At 39.3% G+C, this 26,022-nt stretch overlaps 1 protein-coding gene across 7 annotated transcripts in view; it reads left to right on the top strand.

Moving 5' to 3' along the window:
* Nucleotides 1-26,022, top strand: part of LOC126177081 (transcription initiation factor TFIID subunit 4-like) — a 155,554-nt gene that overhangs the window by 102,398 nt on the left and 27,134 nt on the right. For all 7 annotated transcript variants that reach the window (XM_049924321.1, XM_049924318.1, XM_049924323.1 and 4 more), the window contains one exon: nt 21,558-21,965. In XM_049924321.1, coding sequence (XP_049780278.1) covers nt 21,558-21,965 — 408 coding nt within the window. The remainder of the gene's footprint in view (nt 1-21,557; nt 21,966-26,022) is intronic.

Raw genomic sequence — 26,022 nt, 5'->3', positions numbered from 1 at the left:
TCATATTGTGGAAGCCTTTGGCTTTAAGAAATACATTGTTTCTGTACCAATTAAGAAATCTACTCACTTTCGCTGTCTGACATCTTTTCTTCCATTTGTCGAGTATTTTGTATATTAAACCAAAATGTAACAAAGTATGCTATTTCTTGTACCTGTTCTTATTCTCAGTTTTTTCCTCTCCATTACTTTCCTCTTATTCCTTCCCATTTGCCATCTCTTATCATAAAGTTCAGCACTAAAAAACTGGAGCAATTGAAGTCCTCTCATTGTCTTGTCTTCTGTCGAGTCCATAGTGGACGAGTGAAGTTAAAACAAAGATTTTGTTGCAGATATAGAATATAATCTCAGGTGTGGGTGTATATAGGAAAAATTGAGAAGTTTAAATAATGAAAAAAAAATTTTGTTGCTTGTTTGAAGTTCCAGTTGTTTTTTCTCTGTAATTCTTCGGGGAATTATGGAATGGCAAATCTGTTAAACTAAAAATTTTACTAGTCAGCAGAAAAAGTATTTGGAAACGGGGCTTTCAGTGGAGAGTCTTAAAAAATTATAAGTTTGTGATGATTCTTTTGTTGTGTACGGCGTAACCTTGCTTAACAAGCACCTCCTGTAATGTGCAATTCGCATAAGGAGCCAAACAAATTGTAAAAAAAAAAAAAAACTCATTATGCAAAACATAACTTGTTAAGCAAAAGGCAATGATTTACCAGCAGTTCGCAAGCAGTGGGTGAAAAGTCAACAATGTGGAGACTGTGAACATGATGTGAGCGGTGCTGATTTCGCACACACATACAGTCGGTCTGTATCGACTTTTTGCACTATCCTCAATAACGAGGACAAGGTTAAGGAGGTAGATGCTTCAGAACGAGTGACAAGAGTATCTTAACAGCAGTTTTGTATTCTGGACAGTGTTAAAAGGTTGCTCCTTATATTGATAAATGACAAGCGATTGCAAGGCAATACTATTAACACAAAAATAATTTGTGAGAAGGCAAGAACGATTTTTGCCGACCACGTTAAGACGATGCCAGGATCATCAGCGGCCAAAGAAGTGTTTAAGGGAAGACGTGGGTGGTTCAAGAAGTTTGAGAAGAACCTACATCCACAGCATTTTGAGGCATGGCAAACAATCCAGCTCTGACACAAAGACAGCGGAGAACTTCATAAACAACTTACAGATGATTGTAGATTTTGGGGGGTATGTGGCACAACAGGTTTTTCCTTGTGATGAGATTGGCCTATTCCAGAAAAGATGCCGAAGCGTACCTTTAGATGCTGACGCATACCTTGTAACAGTGGAGGAGAATGCATTGCCTAGTCACAAGCCAATGAAAGACCATCTCACTCCGATATTCTGTGCCAATGCAAGTGGCTATTTGAAAATTAAACTGCTGCTTGTCTGCCATTCAGAAACTCCACGAGCCTTCAAGAAGCATAAAATCCAGAAGAGCTGGTTAAATGTGATGTGGAGGTCAAACAACAAGGCTCGTGTAACACGTGGCCTTTTTTATGATTGAAGTGTTTTGTCCTTCAGTGAAAAAAATTTGAGATGAATCTGCCACTTCATGTCTTGTTTCTTATGGACAATACTCCTGCCCATTCTCCAGGCCTACAAGACCATCTCCTAGAATTTCAATTCATCAAGATCCAATTTCTGCCTCCCAATACTACTGGCAGTTCAGCATATGGATGAGCAGATTATTTCTAACTAAAAGAAGCTCTACACTAAAGCACTCTCTGAGCAGTGCTTTGAGTTGACTGAAGCTACCATTCTCTCTCTCTCTCTCTCTCTAAGTGTTTTTCAAATATCACTTAAACATTGTTGCCTGGGTCAAGATAATTGAAAAGGTGTGGGAAGAGGTTAACGAGAGAACTCACTCCTCTTTGGAAGAAGCTTTTGCCAGAGTGCATTGTCAAATGAGACTCAGAGGCATTTGAATTAGTACCTGTGGAGCGTGCAGTCAATGAGATTGTGTCTTTCGACAAGAGTATAGGTCTAGACGTGGATAACCAGATACTGATGAGCTTGTGGAAGATCACAGCCAAGAAGCAGTGGCTACGTGCGTTACATATTTATTTGACAACGATGCTGTATTGCATTTTCACCAAGTGTTGAACTGTTGGCAGAAACAAATGACTATAGATAGCTTCCTAGCAAAAAAGAATTAGTTATGTATTGTGAATAGTAAAGTACATAATACTGTGTGTGTAATTTTCTTTGAATAAATGGCATGAATAAGATAAAACTTTTAGTACTTTTTCTGCATGGAATACATTATTGTATTTTAGATTAATTTATATGGGATAACTTCTTTCGCTTAATGAGTGTGTCGCACTAAGAGTAAGATTCCGGAGTGAATTATGCTCGCTGTGCAAGGTTTCACAGTATTTACATTGTCATTCTGAGAACAAATTCAGTCAGTCATTAGTGTTGTATGTTTAAATTTCCTTTCCCCATCAGTGTCATTCCTAGGCATCTAGCATAGGGTCCGTACCCTGGAGATATGAGGCTGGTTACATTTGTTAGTAATTATGTAAAATGCTGATAAATATACGAAGTGAAATAGTTACAGCCTATACAATCTCCAAAAGAAGCCAGCTTAGGGCAGAAGTGTGTTATGAACAACTGTGAGATTCCACAATGTAGTGCTTGCTAATAAGCATGAGATATTAGCAGTTTGTGGCACACACTCTAAAAAGTACAGTTGCAGTTGGCCTGCCTGAAAATCCATCACCTATAATTTTTAGGGTGCTTTCGCTATCTCCCTCTTTGTCCCTCTTAATATTTTTGATTCCTGTGCAGTTGGGATTTTCTGCAGGTACTTTAAGATATTAATTGCTATGTGGTGTGGACATGCTGGAAAAAAGTTTATTTCTTTCTGAGGATTTTCAAAACAGCACATTTCAGCAAAATGCTTAGTTGTCTCAAGATTAAGTTTGACAGAGTTTGTTCATGGGTTGCCTTGTGATTTTGAGAATAGTGAAATTGATTTTTCAGAGGATTGTGGTGCAGATGGCAATTAAGTGATAAGGATTGTTTACTCGAAGAAATTTTGGAGAGGCCAGTTACGAATTATTTGGAACAAAAATGGGATTTCTGTGGTAGTACTCTGAAAAGTAAAGTGGTTGTGAAAACCCTTCAGGAACAAGCAGTGGTGTTATTCCTCTAGCTATCTTGCCTGAAGAGCCAAAAGAGCAAAGAAAAGGCTGGAAACTTTGTGCCATACTAAATCAGAGGAATGATAGATGACAGATAATGTGCCACTTACTGCTGTATTAGTAGTACAATCTGGACAGTTAAGAGAGTGAGTGAGTGTGTGTGTGTGTGTGTGAGAGAGAGAGAGAGAGAGAGAGAGAGAGAGAGAGAGAGAGAGAGAGAGAGAGAGTAGTACATCTAGAGCTTTCTTTTTAAATTTTTTACAAATTCTGTGATGAAAAAATGAAGGAGCAAACTAATCTGCATGCCAAACAGAAAATAAAGAAAATACAAAGCACTGATTGTGCTTCTGCTATATACTTTTATCAAAGTGTGGGATAGTGGTACCCTTGTGAAAATGAGTGTTTCTGGTCATAAAGAGTCACGTGTGTAAAAGTGTAGTACTTTGTATGTAAGGACACAGGTCCCAGAATTCTGTTGGCATTTAATCTTTGTTCTAAGAAAATTTTATACAAATAATTCATTAGCAAAGAAAAAAACGGGGGAAACTGGCTTTGACCCAGTGCACATAGAGACCTCTTATGAAAACCATGCACAGTAATTTCCAGTATGCATACACACCATCTGAGAATCTCTCTACATATCAAGGTCTGACACAGTGAATCTGTTAAAGGCATTGTAAAGGGTTACTTTTATTTTACAGATAAATTTTACACCAGTTTGACTTTCAAGAGAGAGTTGGTCAAAATTGCTGTTGCATGAACTTCAAAAATCAACTTCAGTTACGTTGTGCTGTAGAAGATTCAAAACTTGGAGGCGAACAAACTTTTAGGTTTAAATGGAATGTCATAGTGCTGTTTGGGAAGGATAAACAAAATATGTATGTGGTAAGGATGAGACACCCTGCTCAGGTGGTCATCTTTATTGATCGTATAGGTAGAGAGGTGTCTGAACCTGCTTAGGCAATGGAAAATGTCAAACTACTCCACAGTTTATGGCAACGTAGCAAGCTCATCGCGTTAAGAGAATAGATCCCAAACCACGACAGTGTACATCTGGATGACTGACTGGAAATTATTTTTCTTGGAAAAAAATGTGTAGTGCTCTCTAAAGAGGTAAGAAGCAGACTGGAAAACCGGCTGTGAGGTACAACCTGTCAGTGTATTTACTAGTGTAGTGGGTGTAAAGTTGCACTGTGTAAATTCTCATACTTTGAAGTATACAAAGCAGAGAAAGATTTTCATATATGATTACTGTAGAGAAGAAAAGCTGTTTGCTTCATTATTAAATATTTTTGTGTAAAATAATCATGTTAGCTTTGAAAAACTGCGTACATGTACCCTCGATAAATTTTCCTCTTTTTCAGAAAAAGTGGTATAAAAAGCTCTTTATACAAGTTAATTTTAATTCAAAAGTCTAGTAATGCACATAACTTTAAATTAGAATGTCTAATTTCATTGTTGGTCAAAAGGTTACTGCTGTACTGTGAACTTTCTACCTTAAAAACAGGATTAGTCAAAAAGGTCTTTACGGCTTTTGAATGGTACAGAAATTTATTGAGAACTTACACAATCGGTAGATGCATTATTTTATAGCACACAACCTCAAGTTTGATACACGTAGTTAGTCAGTACCCCGTTCTTCCACCATAAGCACCAGTGTCGTGTACAGTTAAAATGGCTACTTTCACTGGTGTGGAGTGTGCTCGTTGTGAATTTTGGATTCATGAAATGATCCCTACAACTACTTTTCGGTGTAAACTTAGCACCAAATAGCTTAAGAACCTCCAAGTAAGCCGACAATTTATACTCTTGGCACAAGAACTTTGTTGAGTGGTTGTTCACTGTGACATGATAAATCACCAGGTCACCCTCATGTTGATGATCGTCCAACAGGTTAGGAAGAGATTTGCTTCCATTCCACGGAAATCAATGCAACATATGTCTCATAAGACTGGCATTCCACAAAAGACTTTTTGGCAAGTACTTTGTAGCTGACCTGAAAAAATCAAGTCTACACTGCCTTTGCACAAGTTAAGCCTGATATGCCACAATGAGTGTGGGAAGAAATTGATTACCAGTGGGATGTTTGCTGCATCACAAATGGTACTCATATAAAAACAAAATGACTCTTGACACTTTTATTTGAAACTTCAGGTTGTTGTTATAAAATGACCCATCAGCAGTCTAAAAGTTACTCAATAAATTTCTATATTGTTCCAAAGTTGTAAAGTTCTTTTTGACTCGCCGTGTAAGATTAAAATGTCCGTTGTTGCCTGCTAGAGCTCAGACTCAGCGTTAATGAAAAGTATGAAGACTTGATATGTTTCCTTATGGGATAGTTCATTTTACCCTGTAAAACTGGTGCCTTAATCTCACTGTCAGCTCCTATTCTGGGTGTCTTGAATTTTAAACTTAGATTTAATTGTGGTTAATAGCAAAACGTTTAGTGATCTAGTGGATTGTATGGTGTGGAGCATAGTGCTGGGAAGAACTTCACAAAATGCCACATCCTGTCACTTGACATGGCACCACCCCTGTAGTCACAGTGGAAGCATTATTGTAATGTTTTGCTATACTATAGAACTATAGCAACACTGAGTAGTTGGATTGCTGCTGTAGGCAGTGACAGAATGCACTATGTTGAACTAGGTAGGTTGATTGATCATATTGTGTGTGTGTGTGTGTGTGTGTGTGTGTGTGTGTGTGTGTAACTGTAAATTAAGGTAATTTCCCTGTAATGTGGTAATATTATATCAAGTGTCCATAGATGGCTGCTACTGGCAAATTGAACACTGCTGTGTTGAAATTTAAGCAGTTGCTTAGATGACAGAGATGAGAAATCTCTGTCTAGGAGAAAAATGACAGCTGTCGTATGCCTGACAGTGTGGTGTGGGGTTGGCGCCCGATGGGGTGCTGTCCTCCATGCCGTACATGCCTCCCCTGCCCCCACCTCCAGTTCTCGAGCGACTCTACTGAGTGTCTGCGGATCGACCTCAGGTGGGAGTTGTCCCTCTTTCATCTGTAATTAGCTCTCTTGTTGGTCATTACACTCAGTGTTGCTCTCTTGCCTTACTCTGACAGCAGATTTGCCTGCTTGCTTGTCAGACAGCATGTGCATCTCTGTTGCTGTGCTGCGCATTTGTGGTTTTTTTTTTTAATGGATCTGACTTTTGATTGCCTGACATGGTCACTCATTTGTGTTATTTTGTTGTTGGCTGCTATTATATTGACTCTGAAGATTGTAAAACTTTAATTTTGTTGCAGAGTGCATTATATTTACTTAGAAACCTATTCAGTCTTTATATAAATGGCAGTTCATATATTTATTATTACTGAATGACAGTCATTAAGTGTACTCAGTCATGGTGTGAAGAGAGAGTGCTGATTAGTCTTTTATTTACTTTTATTAGATATGTCTCATTTAAAGTTCTTGTTTGTTTTGTTGTTAATTATCCACTGGAGCTTTTGCAGCATCCACATTGCATATATTGTTTTATGGTCTGTATATCAACTTCAGTTTACTGCATTGTGTAGCTAAAATAGATGCAGTCATTAAGAGAAGGTGGCATTTTCTTCTTTTGTTGAAATAATTTTTCTGAGTTCACAAGTGGTTTCAGCCTTCTAGGTCATTCTTAAGTGATTTTATGATTTTTATAAAATTGAATATATTATCTCCTAGATAGAAATGTCATAAGAATGTGGACTTACTGGAAATAAATTTCACTGGAGTAGAAAATTATTTCTGTTCATATCATTACTTTCCTATTCATGGGGTATTATAACAGTCCATTTTGTACAGAAGCATAAAATCATTTGAGAACGCCCTAGAAGACTGATATTAGTTGTGAACTAATAAAATTATTACTTCAGTAGAAGAAAATGCCAGTTTAGTTTAATAAATTCATTGCTGTGGTACCCACTGTGAAGAAAATATAATATAATGTAGTCATCTTTATAATAATTTAGAAAACTGCTGATACTGTAGGGGCAGTTTATTTACTTTCTTCCTGAGATAACCACTTCAGTTTTTATTTTGTGGTATGTTGAAACATTGAGCTTAAGCTTAAAAGCTTCCAAGATTAGTTATATGGAGATTTAAATAATTGAATGTGTTTGACATGACTCAATTTGCTTTTTGCAGATATAAATATTTTATAGGATTACATCATCTTCACAGACAAACTTGTATAAATAGGTCATAGTACAGTATTTGTTGGTAACGGTTTAAGTGACATGATGAAGGGTAATATTGGTCCCATTTAATATAAACTATAGAAGAAAACTTTTAAATTCAATTTTAAATCTTTTCAGCTAATTGATTGAAATAAATTTTAATTTATCTAATTTTATTGAAATGAACATGTATGCCGACAGAAATAACTTGCAAATTGTGAACAAGACATGAAGTACATTAAACAGAGGAAAACATGGAGAAATTAGGCAGAATGCAAGAGAAGAAAATTAAAGTTGTAAGCGGGCTAGAGGTTGACGAAGTACCAAGAGATTGGAATAAGCGTTGTGTAAGGTACAATATTGAGCATCTTGCTGGATTACTGGAACTTATCTTGTTGGTGACGGCAGGATATGCCTTTAATGACAATTGCCCAAAGCTAGCGCTAGCTCTCTCTCTCTCTCTCTCTCTCTCTCTCTCTCTCTCTCTCTCTCTGTGTGTGTGTGTGAGTGTGTGTGTGTGTGTGTGTGTGTGTGTGTGTGTGTGGGGGGGGGGGGGGGGGGGTGTTTTTCATCAGTCAAGAGTTCTGATCTTCCACAGTCAGATTGCTCGTGATCCTTGCAAGAAGTCCCATCTAAGAATAACATCATGTCTACATTCTATTAAAACACCAGATATGAAGGGCTGTGTTCTTTCATTGCTAGGTATTTTTGCAGTACACGTTCCTGTTGGTTGAACTTATTTTCTGATCATTTTTATATTGCAGAACATAGTCTTCTGCAATTGGCATTGATAAGCATTTGACATTTCAGTAACAGAAGCCCCCGAGTTGACTGTAGCCGAGACTGGTTGGACATCAATGAGATTTCTTGCCATCTTCATAACTGTCATCCATTGAGGATTTTCATCTGTGGTGACCTCACCTAGATGGATGGCCACCCCAGTTTTCATGAATTTGACAGATATATGGCAATGGAGAATGGCTGTGGTGTGTTTGGGAGTGACCTCATCCAGGGAATGGCTATGAGCTTCAGCCTACAGGTTGACTAGTCATCTGCAGTTCAGACTAATACGAACAGGTCTGTTGGGATGGTTGAAATCTTGTGGCATAATAGTTGTCAAATGCTCGTCTTGTTTCTCTGCTTGGTACACGAAGTGTCGTGGACATCCACAGTGAAAACAGGCCACTGTGTTTTCCTCCAGTCTCCAAATGTGTGCTCTTCTGCCGGGCATTTTACTTGGTGGAAGTGTTGACTGTATCTGCATCAGTTGGGTACTGGGTTGCCATTTAGTAGTAATAGCATAAGCCAGTCTCTCTCTCTATATCTCTCTATTTCTTCTTCTTCTTCTTCTTCTTCTTCTTCTTTTCCCCTGTCACTTTAGACTGGTGGTGGAGATCAGTACATATTTTATTCAAATTCTCTATTGCCTCCTGACAAATAGGGGGTCAATGTTAATGGCCACTTTTTTTCGTGTGTTTGATGCAGCAGTTTTGGCTCCCATAAAATTCTGTCTCTCTTCTCTTACAACAGAGCTTGTGAGAGAAATGAGATTATGGTGGTAATCCACAACTGCCAAAGGGACCACATTCGGTAACTGATTATCTCTCTTTCATCAGGCATTTCCTGTTGGATTTCCTCAATGTGCTGTCACCACTTGGCTTAGTCTGTCCTTGTGACATCTTTTACCAGAAAATCTTGGTGGATGTCTTCTTTGAATCCTTTCATCAGTTGTGAGATTTTGAAGGCTTCTGTCATATTCTAAATCACAATGCTGCAAAGGGCCAAAACATTCTGTACGTATGACTGTTGTTTTGCCCTGACATTAGGCCCCAATCTTATATTGTTCTTCTGCTAAGGGGACTTTCTACTGATTGTCATCAAATGTTGTCTTCAGTTTGGCTTGGAATTTTTCCCAGCTGTTGAGCATCTTTTTGTTCTCAAATCATTGCTGGGCTATATTGTCCAAGTAATAGTATACATTTTCCAAACATCACATTGTCCCATCTGTTGCATTTAGTGATTTGGTAGAATCCTTTCAGCCATTTTGTCAGGTCCTGACCAGCGTCTTTCGAAAACACTGATGGATGCCTCGTGCAGCTGAGTTACTGCTGGCTTGAAAGTGATTATCTCCTGACTATATCAATGTTTGAAACAGTGTAGTATTCTGATTTCTGTCTGTCTAGAGGTTAGCTTTTAGGTTATCTAATTGGAGCCACAGCCTGTAGACGTTTTGAAGTACACACCATCTCCAACAAACAGTGTTGCATTGTAACCAGTCCAAGTCTTAAAGTGTGCTCATCAGTGAAGTGTGACAATTAGCACTGAAAGTATGTTTATTATGAACACCAAAATATAGGTAGAATGAAACTGACCTTCTGGATGGAGACTGCAGCTATTTATACAAACATTGAATAATCCAGAATATACAAATATAAGATATTTCAAGAACCTTCCACAAATAATAAGCACCAAATAACAAATGAATGCTAGTAGTTGGGTTTGAACTGGCAACCTGTAGCATGTCAGCCAGTCCTACTAACCACTGTGTTACATTATTTAAACCACAGCTTGTGGCAATATCTATAAAGAACAAATAATTTGTGGAAAGTAAGCTCAAAACATTTTGTAAATAACAGTTTAAATACCAAAGCTTAAGATAAATATGGATCAGGGTGTATACGACCCTGGACAACTGGGAAACCCAGGAAAAACCAGAGATCTTTTTTCATCCGGGAGAAAACTGGGAAAAACCTGGGAATTTTTCGGATTTCTGGGAATTTTTTCATTAAATTTTTGTAAGTTTGACTGGTAAGAGTTGATTCTCTAGCCAAGAATGTTACTATATCCTGCTACTGTAGAATGATACTGCAACAGTAAAATAAAACGAGAGAAAAAAATAAAGCTTCAGTGGCAAAGGAAATGCGTCATTTACAACAATAATACACCGTGCAAGCACAAACATCTGCAAACAGTAAAAATATGTCGAAGGCCTTAGCGTGAAAACTATGTAATACTTCGTAACAATAAACTGTTTTCTATGAGTGTGACGTCACAACTGTTCACATTAGGTTTGTTTGACCAGTTGCCAGCGAGCTCTTGCACATGTGCAGTTGACTCGCATAAGAGCAGTTCCTTCTCCTGCTTCCCCCTACTTGAAATGTGGCTGTTAGTTGTATCGGCAGTAAGCAGCAAGCAGCCAGATGCTAACGAGAAAAATGTATGCGCAGAGTTCTCAGAGTTGTTGTGGGGAGGGGTAGTCTCCACCTGGCCCCTGTTTGTGTTAAGTGATTTCGCTGTTTCCTCTTCGTTTACAGCTACCACGTCAAATGAAAACAAAACAGATTTCTGCGACCAGGAGCTATCAAGTGAATTATAATACATTCACATAATTACGAAGGGCAAAAATATATTATTAGTTTCAGTTTTCTGATTTTATTTTATTTCCAAATTATTAGCAGTCAAGCATTAATCGCCTTGCAGAATACTGAAGTTATTTTTGTCAGTTCGGTAAAGAAATTTGGCTTTATTAAACTTTCCACTGAGGTAATCAATTTATTTGAAACGAAGTGTTTCTTTCCACAATATTGGCTAGTTCCAGCTGTTCGCTGAATTTCCAGTGCACGTTTTAGTCTTCTACCATGTATGGCACTATGCCATAATAAAGAACCAAATATGAGATAGTGCAGTACTGGTACTCAAAGAGAATTTACTTCCCAAAAACAACACTGAAAAACTTGATATCAGGTGGGACCTACTTCATTGTGAATCTGGAAAAAAATCAATGTGCACTTCAAGCCAAATTATGCATTTTAGTATGGTTTACGAAATTCTGATGCTTTTGGAGTATCCTCTGATGTCCTGTTTCTTTTATGACATAATGTAAGCTCTCGTAGTGCTTTATTTGTACATACGAACATGTGGGCTTCCTACACCACTGCAGCTGCACATGCGCAATAATGCCTGTTTCCTGGCACTTTCTGGCAACTGCTAAATCGAATCTATTTCTAACAGTCTCGGGATAGTATTGCAAATGGTGATTCGAAAGCATTACTTTCAAAGTAAATTGCTTTTTATGCAAGATGATTTATGTTACGTATGAGAAGGTGGGATGAATTTCTTGAATCACAGAGTGTTTAAAACCAAACACTTTGTGGACCCAGCCACTTACAAGATTTTTGAGCCCAGGTGACCAGACATTTATGTCATTATTTTAAATTTACTGGTACATTTGTGTGATGTATAACCCACACACAAAATAGATCAATATGACATGTGAAAGCTTAGCTTCTCTTGTAGCTTATTAATCTTAGAGGCCAATATTATATGTGAAAGCTTACTTTTCTTGTAGCTATACTGTGTATATTAATGTAAACCATTAACTTTTCCTCTTTGTTTGTTCACACTACGTAACAGTGAACTTGCCATTGGCTGACTATAACATGTCATATGCTCTGAATATGTGCTGTCATCAGCTGGTGAGATCACGTGGCATGAGATATGACTGGCTCACAAAAGGACACCGCAATCTCTATTTCAATGCTCCGGACACTAACGTGCTGTGTTTGGTGCAATTCAATTTATAATTTCGTTATACGAAAATATGCAGCGTATATGTTGCTGCAAATCTAAGGTCTTTCCAAAATTTCTCTTGTTTTTCATCAAAAGTCTTTCCAAAATTCTCTCCCCTGCCCCCCCCCCCCCCCCCCCCCCCCCCCCAAGTTATACCCTAGTTTATAAAATGTAAACCATTAAAAGGAGTGATAAGTTTTGCAGTTCCAAAGGAAAAATCTACAGAAAACTGCTGTAACTTAGCACGGCAAAAGTGTATTTTCGCCCAGGGAAAAGTATATTTTTTCAATGGGATATCTGGGAAAAATCTGGGAATTTTTTTTCCTTGTCCACATATACACCCTGATGGATGTTTCTGTGGGAATGGATAAAACTTAATGCTGATTATGAGAATGATGATGGAGTTGACTAAGAAGACATTATTGAGTTTGATGAGGTACAGTTGTCAACACACTGAATGACAACCTAAAAAGTAAACTCCTGTATATTTATACCTTTAGAGTAGGTAATTAGAGTGTACTCTGCAGCAGTAGAACCTCCAGTATAATACACTCCTGGAAATTGAAATAAGAACACCGTGAATTCATTGTCCCAGGAAGGGGAAACTTTATTGACACATTCCTGGGGTCAGATACATCACATGATCACACTGACAGAACCACAGGCACATAGACACAGGCAACAGAGCATGCACAATGTCGGCACTAGTACAGTGTATATCCACCTTTCGCAGCAATGCAGGCTGCTGTTCTCCCATGGAGACGATCGTAGAGATGCTGGATGTAGTCCTGTGGAACGGCTTGCCATGCCATTTCCACCTGGCGCCTCAGTTGGACCAGCGTTCGTGCTGGACGTGCAGACCGCGTGAGACGACGCTTCATCCAGTCCCAAACATGCTCAATGGGGGACAGATCCGGAGATCTTGCTGGCCAGGGTAGTTGACTTACACCTTCTAGAGAACGTTGGGTGGCACGGGATACATGCGGACGTGCATTGTCCTGTTGGAACAGCAAGTTCCCTTGCCGGTCTAGGAATGGTAGAACGATGGGTTCGATGACGGTTTGGATGTACCGTGCACTATTCAGTGTCCCCTCGACGATCACCAGTGGTGTACGGCCAGTGTAGGAGATCGCTCCCCACACCATGATGCCGGGTGTTGGCCCTGTGTGCCTCGGTCGTGTGCAGTCTTTATTGTGGCGCTCACCTGCACGGCGCCAAACACGCATACGACCGTCATTGGCACCAAGGCAGAAGCGACTCTCATCGCTGAAGATGACACGTCTCCATTCGTCCCTCCATTCACGCCTGTCGCGACACCACTGGAGGCGGGCTGCACGATGTTGGGGCGTGAGCGGAGGACGGCCTAACGGTGTGCGGGACCGTAGCCCAGCTTCATGGAGACGGTTGCGAATGGTCCTCGCCGATACCCCAGGAGCAACAGTGTCCCTAATTTGCTGGGAAGTGGCGGTGCGGTCCCCTACGGCACTGCGTAGGATCCTACGGTCTTGGCGTGCATCCGTGCGTCGCTGCGGTCCGGTCCCAGGTCGACGGGCACTTGCACCTTCCGCCGACCACTGGCGACAACATCGATGTACTGTGGAGACCTCACGCCCCACGTGTTGAGCAATTCGGCGGTACGTCCACCCGGCCTCCCGCATGCCCACTATACGCCCTCGCTCAAAGTCCGTCAACTGCACATACGGTTCACGTCCACGCTGTCGCGGCATGCTACCAGTGTTAAAGACTGCGATGGAGCTCCGTATGCCACGGCAAACTGGCTGACACTGACGGCGGCGGTGCACAAATGCTGCGCAGCTAGCGCCATTCGACGGCCAACACCGCGGTTCCTGGTGTGTCCGCTGTGCCGTGCGTGTGATCATTGCTTGTACAGCCCTCTCGCAGTGTCCGGAGCAAGTATGGTGGGTCTGACACACCGGTGTCAATGTGTTCTTTTTTCCATTTCCAGGAGTGTATTTGAACAACGTTATACATAACTAGTACTATGCAGTATCTTGTATAATGACACGCACATTAGGCTATCCCAGCATGTAACATGGCTTCCTGGTAGGGTACCCTTCCTTCTGATAAAAGCTTCTAATTTACCTTTTCCACCAACTGTTGGATTTCTTAATACAACAGACTGTAAGCTAGGAAGCTCCAGTGCTCATATTCACTATTCAGCCTTGTGTAATATAGTCTGACTCTTCCCTGTCAACTGCTGTGCCCCATGTGTATTCTTTACTTTCTCTACATAAAAAAAGTGCAACTTACAGATAACAAAAATGTCATAATTTATCTTTTTGATGTTAAAGTTGATTGATTAAAGAAAAATTCAGAATCGTTTTTCATTGAGAATTAGTTTATAAAATGTTTCCTTTCGGTGATAGATATTCATGACAAAAAAATACTCTACAGCTTCATTATTCTGCAGATTTAACTGTCCCATCCTTAGTGTATGAAAGAATTATGTACTCACAAATTCTTCCAGTAGGCCTTCCTCCTCGTTTCCCTTCATCAGTAAATATGAACTTGTAACGAGCATTTTCCAGTGAGTGAAAAGAATCTGTAGAAATGATTGTAATTGAAATAAAGGGCACTAGAATGAGGTGATGGTGCAACGTGTATGTGTTTCCGAACTAATGCTTCTCCACAGTTTATGAATTGCCACTTGTCTTCAAATCTTTAGGAAATGTCCATCCATTTATTTTGTTTTAGGAATTCAAGCAAACAAAAGGATATTGATGTAATTTTTCTCCTTTTATAGGGAGATCAAAAAGAAACAGAACATGTACGTGTGACATTGCCAGAGCCGCCAAAAAAGGTCTAAACGGAAAAGTAATATATCAGTTACCCCTGATATGAGAAAGTGCACCAGCGCTTGCATAACTTGGTAAAGGTTTATTAATAAGGGGTTGGACACCCATTTGTCCATAATACAGCTGCTAATCTTCTTGGAATACTGGCATATAATGATTGTATAGTCTCCAGTGGAATGTTATGCCAGTCTTTGATCAGAACCTCTTCTAACTCCTGTAGTGACGAGGGAGGTGGATGTCTGCTCCAGAGACTGCACACCGATACTGCCCACAAGGTTTCAATAATGTTTTAGCATGGGGACTGTGCTGGCCAGGAAAAACACTGCAGTTCAGTTGCAAGCTCCTCATACCACAATTGTACTTTTGTGACAGTGCGAATGGGTGCATTATCATCTTGAAATATGGCATCATTGTTGGGGAACAACATTTGAATCATGGAGTTCACCTGATAACCTAAAATGTTTATATAATCGTTGGCTATAACACGATCTTTGAGAGTAATGATGAGACCAGCAGAATATCACATGGCTGCCCACACTCAACTTCCACCTCAATGCTTAATCGTTGTAATCAAGCAACCAGGGTAGTAGGCTTCTTTTGGCATTCTCCAGATATAGACTCGGCCCAATGTTGGAAATAAAGAAAATGTTGACTCCTCGGGTCATATGATGTGTTTCCACTGATCAGCCGTCCAGGATTTATGCTCCCAACACCATGTTTTACATTCTTTGCATTAGTTGTCGTCACAAATGGTTTCGGTATAGCAGCTCATCAATGAATATTGGTTTTATGGAGGCTTGGCGGACAGTGTTGATAGATGCAGGGTCTCGAAGATGGCTACTGATCTCTCTAGTCGCTTTAGCTACCATAGTTTTGTGTTGTTTTGACACAATTCATGTTAGTGTGGAATGATCTCTGTCATTTAGTTTTGATTTGTGTCCACTATTATGTTTACACGCTGATGATGTCTTTCCATGTTATGTGTAGGCTGTCATGACTGTTGAAACAGTTACTTTTTAAACATTCAGTAAGTTGGCTGACTTGGTTACTGATGCTCCAGCTAATCAGGCCCCCACAATCTCTCCTCTTTTGAACTCTGACAGATTTTTCATTGCACTTCGATATTGGCCTCTGAATGCAAATACAAAGTGTGCACTACTCTTAAACAACCTGCACTGATGCCTAGTCCATACTGAACATGCACAGTCCACCTGACACGTTCCTTACGTGCATTGTTGACCATCGAACACAACCATAACATTATTACCACTATACACATTATTTTGCCTATCCCCTGTATGTAAACAGCCAGAATACAGTGCTGTGGTCGGCAGTACCTATATAAGACAAGTGTCTGGCACAATTGTTAGATCGGTTACTGCTGCTACAATGACAGGTTATCAAAATTTAAATGAGTTTGAACGTGGTGTTGTAGTCGATGCACGAGCGATGGGAAACAGCAGCTCCCAGTAGTGATGAAACGGGAATTTTCCTGTATGACCATTTCATGAGTGTACTGTGATTGTCAAGAATCTGGTAAAACATCAAACCTCTGACATCCCTGCAGCTGGAAAAAGATCCTGCAAGAATGGGACCAACCACGAGTGAAGAGAATCGTTCAACATGACAGAACTGCAACCCTTCCGCAAATTGCTGCAGATTTCAATGCTGGGCCATCAACAAGTGTCTGTATGTGAACCATTCAACGAAATATCGTTGATATGGGCGTTCGGAATTGAAGTTCCACTCATGTACTCTTGATGACTGCATGACACAAAGTGTTACACCACTATTGGGGCTGTCAACACTGACATTGGACTGTTGATGACTGGGGGAACATGTTGCCTTGTTGGATGAATCGCATTTCAGATTGTATCGAGTAGTTTGACGTTTATTGGTGTGGAGACCTCCTCATGAATCCGTGGACTCTTCTTGTCAGCAGGTGACTGTTCAAGCTGGTGGAGGCTCTGCAGTGGTGTGGTGTGAGTGCAGTTGGAGTGATATGGGACCCCTGATATGTCTAGATATGGCTCTGACAGGAGAAACATACATAAGCGTCTTGTCTGATCACCTGCATTTGCATTCCAATGGACTCCGGCAATTCCAGCAGGACAATGTGACACCACACACATTCAGAATTGCTAAAGAATGGCTCCAGGAACACTCATGAGTTTTAAACACTTCCGCTGGCTGCCAAACTCCCCAGACATGAACATTATTGTGCGTATCTGGGATGCCTTACAATGTGCTGTTCAGAAGAATCTCCACCCTCTCGTAATCTTACAGATTTATGGACAGCCCTGTAGGGTTTGTGGTGTCAATTCTCTGCAGCACTACTTCAGACATTACTAGAGTCCATGCCACGGCGTGTTGCGGCACTTCTGTATGCTCGCTGGGCCCTATACAATATTAGGCTGGTATACCAGTTTCTTTGGCTCTTTAAGTGTAGAAGTAATATGTGCAGTTCAGTGCTAGAGCGAGATTTGCTGAAAACACAACCCTCCATCTCTTTTTACATTTGTGAGGCCTCACACTTCTATTACAGATCAAAGCTCTACTTAATTTAATGCACTCTACAGTCAGTTCGGTAATTATATGACCAAATAGTTGCAAGCATTTATTCTCATTTTTAAGCAGTGATGTCATTAAAAATGTATTTGGAAGTCTGTGTTAGTTTCTTCCTGGCAGTTGTCAGAAACTTCTTAAGTAAAAATTATTAATGCAATAACTAATACTTTTGTCTTTCAAGGCCTCTGAATATAGCACATTGTAAAGTGCTTTGCATTTGTCTTCAATTATGTTAGACGGCAATGATGCAGAAATTGACATGGAAAATTTGAAATTTTAGATGAAGTGACCCATTGTTAAAAATGCAAGATTAGCTGTATGATGATCCTCTTGAAAATGCTTCTGCTCATCACCGTGTCAAGTTGGTTTCATCCTCGACAGTGTCCGATCATGTATAATATGTTTCACTGCCTGTTCTTAAATAGTATCAATACCCATCTGGGTAATTGTCTTGCAGTTCTTTGATTGAAGGAGTGTGATTGTGACTGTACCTGTACTCCTTAATCCAAATAACAAGTTTTGTTTGATTTATGTTAATGCTCATACCTCCAATATCTATAGGTGTAGTAGCGATAATAATGTTTGATTTCTTTTCGCACAGAACATTGGTGCAACTGACATACTGACTGCACATGTGCCAAAGAATATTTTAGAACTAATGAAACACCACGTCGTGTGCACACAACATACATGGACATGGGTTTTATTATTTACAAGCACACTAGTGTGTGGCACTCCTGAATGTTGACTTGGGTATGGGTCCCTAAACTTCTCTTCATACATTTGAGTGTGCGTAGGTTCTGTTCACATTTAGGCATGTGCACAGATCGGTCCCATTTAGTCTAGTGGTTAGAAACGTGTGTGAAGCTCAAATTGTCGTGTGTAGATGCAACTTCACCTTGACTTAGTGTGCTGACTACTTCTCACATATTCTTTTCTTTCCTCTGTTCAAAAATCTGTTTAGCAGTGTAGGTAGGATGAAGAAATTTTTGCTACCAAATAGGTGGTGATATCCAGTACAACATTCGCTGTCTCATTACAACTGTGAAACTAATGCTTCAGCATTGACAATCGCATTGTGGACATGCAGATTCTCATTGAACAGAGCACTTAAAATTGAATGTCTGTGGGTAGATTTGACCATCTTAAAGTTGAAACAAAGAAAGAAGAAAATTCAGCCCTCGCTTTAACGTAGTATATAAAAAGGGTCTTAAAGCTTTAGCAACTTAGTTGGTCAGGGAAGAGAGGTCTGGCGAACAAGATTGCTGTCTCTTGGCATGTTGTTAAGTAGTTTCAAAGATGGTCATAAAAAATATTGTAAAATGCCAAACCACCACAAAATGTGACTTCCAAAAACCTTGAAGAGAACCTCATAAGAATTTTTTCGCAGTAAATTGGAAACTACTATAAAATTTGTTGTACCGAAAGAAAAATTTACTCAAGGTACTCATAATTGCAGGGCATTATTTACCTACGTGAGATGAAATATCAGCACTGCTGACTTCTCTCTCCTTATTCTCAAAAGTAGGTCGGTTCCTCTCATCCTGGAGTGTGAGTGATACGCCCTATCATTTTAACCTTCCCCTCCATCACTCTCCCTTTACACTGAGGAAGGAACTATTATTTACAAAAGCTAGATTACTGTCCTGTATTTTTTGTAATAAGAAACATTCCTATATAGAACTTAAGATTGTTTCAGATAAAGTGCACTAATTCTTGCTATATTAAAAGAAAAATTGCATTAATTATTGCGAAAACTGAAATTGCTTTATGGATGGAAAAAATGCACTCAGTGTGCCCAATGATGAATTGTGGCCAATGATGATGAAGTATTGATCGATAGAATTGATAGGAATAACCTAAATATAATGGCTTTAGTATCCTCAGACATGATAGAACTTCGAAAGACAGAAGGGCAATACTGGCAAGTGAATCTTCAGTTCATATGGCATGCTATGATGGCTTCAGTGGCAAAGCATTGGTTTCTTCTGCGATCTGATCCAGCACACTATTTTGACTTGCCAAAAATTGATATCTTTTAGTGCTCGTTGCTGAATACTTACTTTTGTTTGATGAGAAGCATTTGAGGGAAGAATACTTTGTTTAGAAAATACAGAACACATTTAAATAATCACAGAATCACAGAGAGATTGGTCACATTGGTGACTGAAAAGGAAGCAAGAAGTGATAAGAGGGGCAGTGCTCCCATGGCAACAGAGGTAATCAAGATATTCACAATGGAAATAGATGAGGCTAAGTAGGCTCTGATAGTATAAAAGATGGCATAAATAGGTAGGAGTTGAGAACTTAAAGTAGGTAAAACGCACGTTTTTCAAGACATGGCAGGCAAGCCCAACCGGGATCTAATCTGCCTCGTAGATTGATGATGAAGTTTGGTGAACCAGTCAGCCAGCCTGAATGAGGTTTTTAGCTATTTTCCCACATCCCAGTATGTAACTACTGAGCTGGTACCCCTGTCCCACCTCAGATACATGCTGCACAAACATTAAAACCTTGTCACACATGCACATGAGATTTACTCTAGACGGAGGCAGATGGGTTACACAGATTCTGTCCTGGAAATAAGAGACTGATGATGATCTTAATGTTCAGCCTCTTTAAAGTAATTATATAAGGAGCATTTAAATGAAACCCAGTCACTAGTGTAAACTAACAGTAACAATTTTACTAACTCAAAAATGTTGTTATACACAGTAGGGATACTCAAAAATAGTCGCCAAAACTGTTGGCACATTTATCCCATTGCGACACTAGCCGGTCGATTTCATCCTTGAAGCTATTAGGCTGATGTTGGATCCAGGCCTGGACCCAGTCACACACTTAGTCCGTTGTGACTTTATGTCCCCAAATAGCTCATTTTACAGGTCCAAACACAAGAGTCACACGGTGAAGGGTCGTGACAATATGGTGGATGCTCCAGCAGTTTCCCACTGAAACTGCTGCAATGTAGTCTTAAACGCATTGGCAGTGTGCGGGCGGGTATTATCATGTAGGAGGATAACACCACTGGACAACATGCCTTAGTGTTTTGACTTGATGGCTCGTCTAAGATTCTATAAAATGGCTTGATAATGCTGGGCATTGATAGTGGTTCCCCAGCAGTGGGCCCTTGTAGTCAAAAAATGACATCATGACCTTACCAGGACTGGTGTGCACGGCCTTTGATTTTTTTGGAAGTGGTGAAGTCGCATGTTTCCACTGCTTGCTCTGACACTTGCTTAATGGTTCAAAATAGTGACATCATGTTTCATCACCTGTGACAATATGTTCGGCAGTCAGTTGGTGGGGAACCCACTGTGCACAATTTTTCGCAAGTTCAAGTGTCGCCCACACCAATACCAAGTAAACAATGGATCTCGTCCATGGTGATTCTGCTGTTGTCCAAGACTAAAGCATTCACTTCTGCAACCATTTCCAGTGTGATGACATGATGAGCCTGTTCAGGACAAGCATCTTCTTTCAGTGACTCTCATCCCTCAAGGAATTGTTTGTGCCATTCCACGACGACTTAGACTTTACTCACCGTACACAGCCTTCATCTGTCTATACATTTCAGGACTTCTAACTCCCTCCGTTGCCAAAAATCAAATCACTCCTCGTTGTTCCTGCTTACTCGCCTGCATGTTCATGTGGATGATAACTTGTGTAACCACCTTCTCTTTGATGTTGCATAGCACCAGTGTGGTTTCACACCAAACGGTGTGCACGCATCAGTCTCTGTACCAATAGATGGCACTACCATACCCGCAGTTACATGGTGCCACCTTACGTGTAAGGCAACAGAAGTTGCAATGACCAGGTTTTATTTGAATGAACCTCATAAGATAAAAAGTGGTGTATTTTAAAGGAGATTGATGATGTTAAACAAAGGACATGTTAGGCTAATTTGGTTTTTTGCACAATATAACAACTGAAACTAATCCTGACCTTCCAGGCAGTGGAATTTTAGGTTAAGAGCTACAAATTAGACTGGGAAGATGAAGATTTTGGAAAAGTAGCCAGGAGAGGGTGGGGGTTGAAAATAAGTAGACATCCCAGGTGACATCATTTGTTTACTTAATTCATTAAACTAATTCTAGTATAGAAAATTTGAAGTACAGTATGAGATATGCCAATTCTTTAAACTGTGTATAGGAGGTTGGAACAGGATATGGGTATGTAAAAGGGCATGTGTGCAACAATTTTTCTGTTTGCATTAGCATCACTATAATTTCTGTACATTATTGATGAATACGACGTTTTGTTTTGTGACAGGCTCAAAGTTCACATCAGTTTGTTTATGCGGGGCCAGCATCTACTGCATCACCAGGCACAGGGCCAGCGGCAGGTTCTGTCCCAGCTGGAAGTGGTGGCAGTGGCGGTGGTCCTCAAACCACTCCATGTCAGCCACAACCTGCAACTGCCCATACTGCTGTTCCTCCTGCAACAACGGTGCATCTTGCAGCAGCCCCAGCCACCGCCCACTATTACGGACCAATGCCTTCTGCACACACAGCACCAACAGCAGCTGATCCTTCGGCACCTGAGCTTTATTACAGTGTGACACCAGTGCATCCTGCTGCTCATCCATATGCAACAGCTGCACTGTTTGCAACTACTCCAGATGGTTTTCTCTTTGAAACTCAGCCTGTCACAGAGTCCTCAAGCAATCACTCTCCAGAGGTGAGGCCTGATTTCATTTTGTTGTATGATATTCTTTATATCTCTTTAGGTAGTTAGTTCTAATAGTTCTTTTTTCTCTCCAGTATACTACAAGAAAGGCTTCTTTGCTTACAAAATATGTTATCCTTTTGTAGAGAATGGATGAAAAAGCAACCAAAAGTGTTAAACAGTGGTTGCAGATGCTTTTTTTCTCCTTCTCTGACTAAAAGAAATTTTTGCCAAATATTGAGAGATGTGACTCCAGTAGGACATACACATTATCTTTATCAGAAGTGTAGTGGTAAAAATTGCAGAGGGAAACAAACTTGACAGCGGTAAACAGGTTGCAGTAACCACGCAGAGATGAAAAGGCTTGCACAGAATAGACTGTTGTGGAGAACTGCATCAAACAGGCTGAAAGGCTACAACAGAAGATAGACACCAGAAGTATTAACACCTTATTAAATAAGTAAGCAAAACTATTACACATTTTGAGAACAGAATCAGTGAGCTGATGCCATGAAGATATGTAACATCTTATACAATCAGACGACATACTCAGTATTTCACTTGATATTATTATATATGTGTAAATGTTAAAATAAACTGCCAAGAGAAATACCTTCACAAATGCAAAATATTATTGCTTTTTGTGGCAAATTGGGCAGAAAATGGTGTGTACAGGAAAATGGCACTCGTGTAGTGTACCTGAAACAAAAGAAATTGTCTACTTTCCCTTCCACTATGAAGAAAATAGTTCAGTGGACTCTGAAGGATTATTCTGACAGGGCAAAAATAAATCTTAAAGAAGCGAGGGAGGGGGGTTGGGATATGGTATACCAGCAATAATTGTGTAATAGTTTCGGGTCATTCCACACCAAGTGACCAATAGTCCCCTTCTATCTATCATAAGACAGATCAAGAGCCATTGATCTTCAAACAACGAAATGCAACGTAATATTAAGTTTTTGTCATGTTGGTGTTAGTTTTCTTTTTTTAAAAAAGTTGTAGAAGACTTTCTCTCGAGGGCTGCAAAATGTTTGAACTCAGTGATTTAAGATAGCTTACAATTGCAACTAGTGGTAATATAAAGATGATGTTTAGAGGCATGACTTTTTGTGCTCTTGATACTGTTAAAATTTCAGAGCTGTGTCATTAACCATTCTCATGCTGCATGAGGTCAGAATTAAAGGATAAATCACTCATGACAATTTTTCAACCATTTTGTTACTGCAATAATTTGTGAACAAACAAAGTGTATGAAGTGCTGTTCAGTACTTACTTACAGAAGAAGTTATTGATACATAAAGAGTGCATCAGAATTTTTTCATCAGATTAGTACGCTCAATGATGCTATCTTGCTAGATATAATCATTTTCCCCCTAAAGTTTCATATCATAGGAAGGAGTTAGTTTTTTGTACTGCAGACAGTTTTGTTTTGGAAAGCTCTTGGATAAAGTTAAAAAAATTAGCTTGAAAATACTGCTGCCTAACATCCATAAACCATCATTTTAACGAGTGCATTTTGTATAACAAACTTAAAAATGGTATAATAATAATAATAATAATAATAATAATAATAATAATAATAATAAAGCAACAATAAAGCAATCACTCATATAAATACATCGGCTACACCACTGCAATTTCATAACCACTTCTACAACCCTTTAGATCACATAACATCAACAGATGCGAAGAAAGTAAATTGGAAAAAGAAAACACTACATGGCAAGCACCCGTATCATCTAACACAGCCACACATCGATCAAGACGCATCCAACACATGGCTAAGAAAAGGCAATATATACAGTGAGACGGAAGGATTCATGATTGCAATACAGGATCAAACAATAAACACCAGATATTACAGCAAGCATATTATTAAAGATCCCAACACCACAACAGATAAATGCAGACTTTGCAAACAACAAATAGAAACAGTAGATCACATCACAATTGGATGTACAATACTAGCAAATACAGAATACCCCAGAAGACATGACAATGTAGCAAAAATATTACATCAACAACTTGCCATACAACATAAACTAATAAAACAACATGTTCCCACATAAAAGTATGCACCACAAAATGCACTGGAGAATGATGAATACAAATTATACTGGAACAGAACCATTATAACAGATGAAACACCACCACATAACAAACCTGACATCATACTCACCAATAAAAAGAAGAAATTAACACAACTAATCGAAATATCCATACCCAATACAACAAATATACAGAAGAAAACAGGAGAAAAAATTGAAAAATACATCCAACTGGCTGGGGAAGTCAAGGACATGTGGCATCAGGATAAAGTTGACATTATACCAATTATACTATCAACTATGGGAGTCATACCACACGATATCCACCAGTACATCAATGCAATACAGCTACATCCAAACTTATATATACAACTACAGAAATCTGTAATTATTGATACATGTTCAATTACCCGAAAGTTCCTAAATGCAATATAACATATACCGTACAGTTAAAAGGAAGTCACGCTTGATCAAGGTCCGCGTCACTTTCCATTTTTGACCAGACATAACGTCTGAGGAAAGAAAGAAAGAAAGAAAGAATAATAATAATAATAATAATAATAATAATAATAATAATAATAAACCCCGTGGAGGCTCGGGAAAGGAATAGGCCTTCGGTATGTTCTACCAGTCGTAAAAGGCGACGAAAAGAACAAACCACTAATAGGGCTAACCCCTCTTTTGTGTGATTAGTTGGTTCAGGACAGAACTAATGAAGCCTCGGACAAGCGCTGTCATGTTCGGGGACGACACTTGAACCCTATGCCCATCCACAATGGTAACGACATTGCTAGCCACACGGGAAATGATTTAAATCCAAATAGAGGTGTTTTGCAGGACATGCTTCCTGCAACCACTCTAGAAGGAAAACAAAGGCAGAGGATGAGATGGTCAGATGAAGTTAACCAGCACCTCATGTTCTGTTATTACCAAGCAACAAACTTAGGAATCAACACAACTGGATACAGATCACAAGTATACACAACATTTATTACCAGATACCCAGAATTAAAATTTTTAACAGAACGACGACTAGCTGATCAGATTCGTGTAATAAAGAATAACAGGATACCCCAGTCAGAATTAGAAAACATCAAACAACAAGTACAACAAATACTGGAACAAAATGATTTGCAATCAGAAGAAGAAGAAAATACAGTAATGGACTCCAACATTCCAGAGCAAACAAACAAAGACCAACACGCATCAATTAAACAATCAGAGGAAAACGAAATCTTAAGACAGCCAACAGAACAAGCACAAATAGAACATGAAGCGACACACATGTTAGATATAGAAGAAAAATTTCAGCTGACATATATAGAATACAAAGACACAAATATAGGCATTAGACCATTCTTGCATAGACCACCAAATAACCCACAAGTCGAAACAACAATAACAGCTATTAATATAATCATACACAACAAAATAAATGAAAATACAACTACAGAAGAGTTACAACTACTGGTTTATGTAGGAGCACTCACTACTCTAAAAATACACACTAGGCAGAGATCAGAACCAACCAACACACAGAAGAAACCCACAAAACCAGCATGGCAACACAGGCTACAGATCAGAATTGAAAAACTGAGAAAAGACATTGGACAGCTAACACAATTTATAAGAAATGAAATATCCGCCAAAAAACGAAAAAGGTTGGGTAAAATCTCACAACAAAAAGCGATAGAGCAATTAGATGAAAAGAAGCAGAAATTACAAGCATTGGCCAAACGACTTAGAAGATACAAAAAAAGTGAAAATAAAAGGAAACAAAACCAAACATTCAACACAAACCAAAAGAAATTTTACAAGACAATAGATAACACACACACAAAAATAGACAATCCACCAAACATAACAGACATGGAACACTTCTGGAGCAACACACGGTCAAACCCGGTACAACATAAGACATGCACGGTGGATACAAGCAGAAACAGACATGAAAATGATAAAATAGCAAATTTCTGGCTAAAGAAGTTCACCTCAACACATTCACACCTAACTAAATTATT

This window comes from Schistocerca cancellata, chromosome 3, assembly GCF_023864275.1.
Source record: "Schistocerca cancellata isolate TAMUIC-IGC-003103 chromosome 3, iqSchCanc2.1, whole genome shotgun sequence".
Lineage (NCBI taxonomy): Eukaryota > Metazoa > Arthropoda > Insecta > Orthoptera > Acrididae > Schistocerca > Schistocerca cancellata.
Note: the sequence above shows the minus strand (reverse complement) of the source record. Positions and strands in the feature narration are given on the sequence as shown.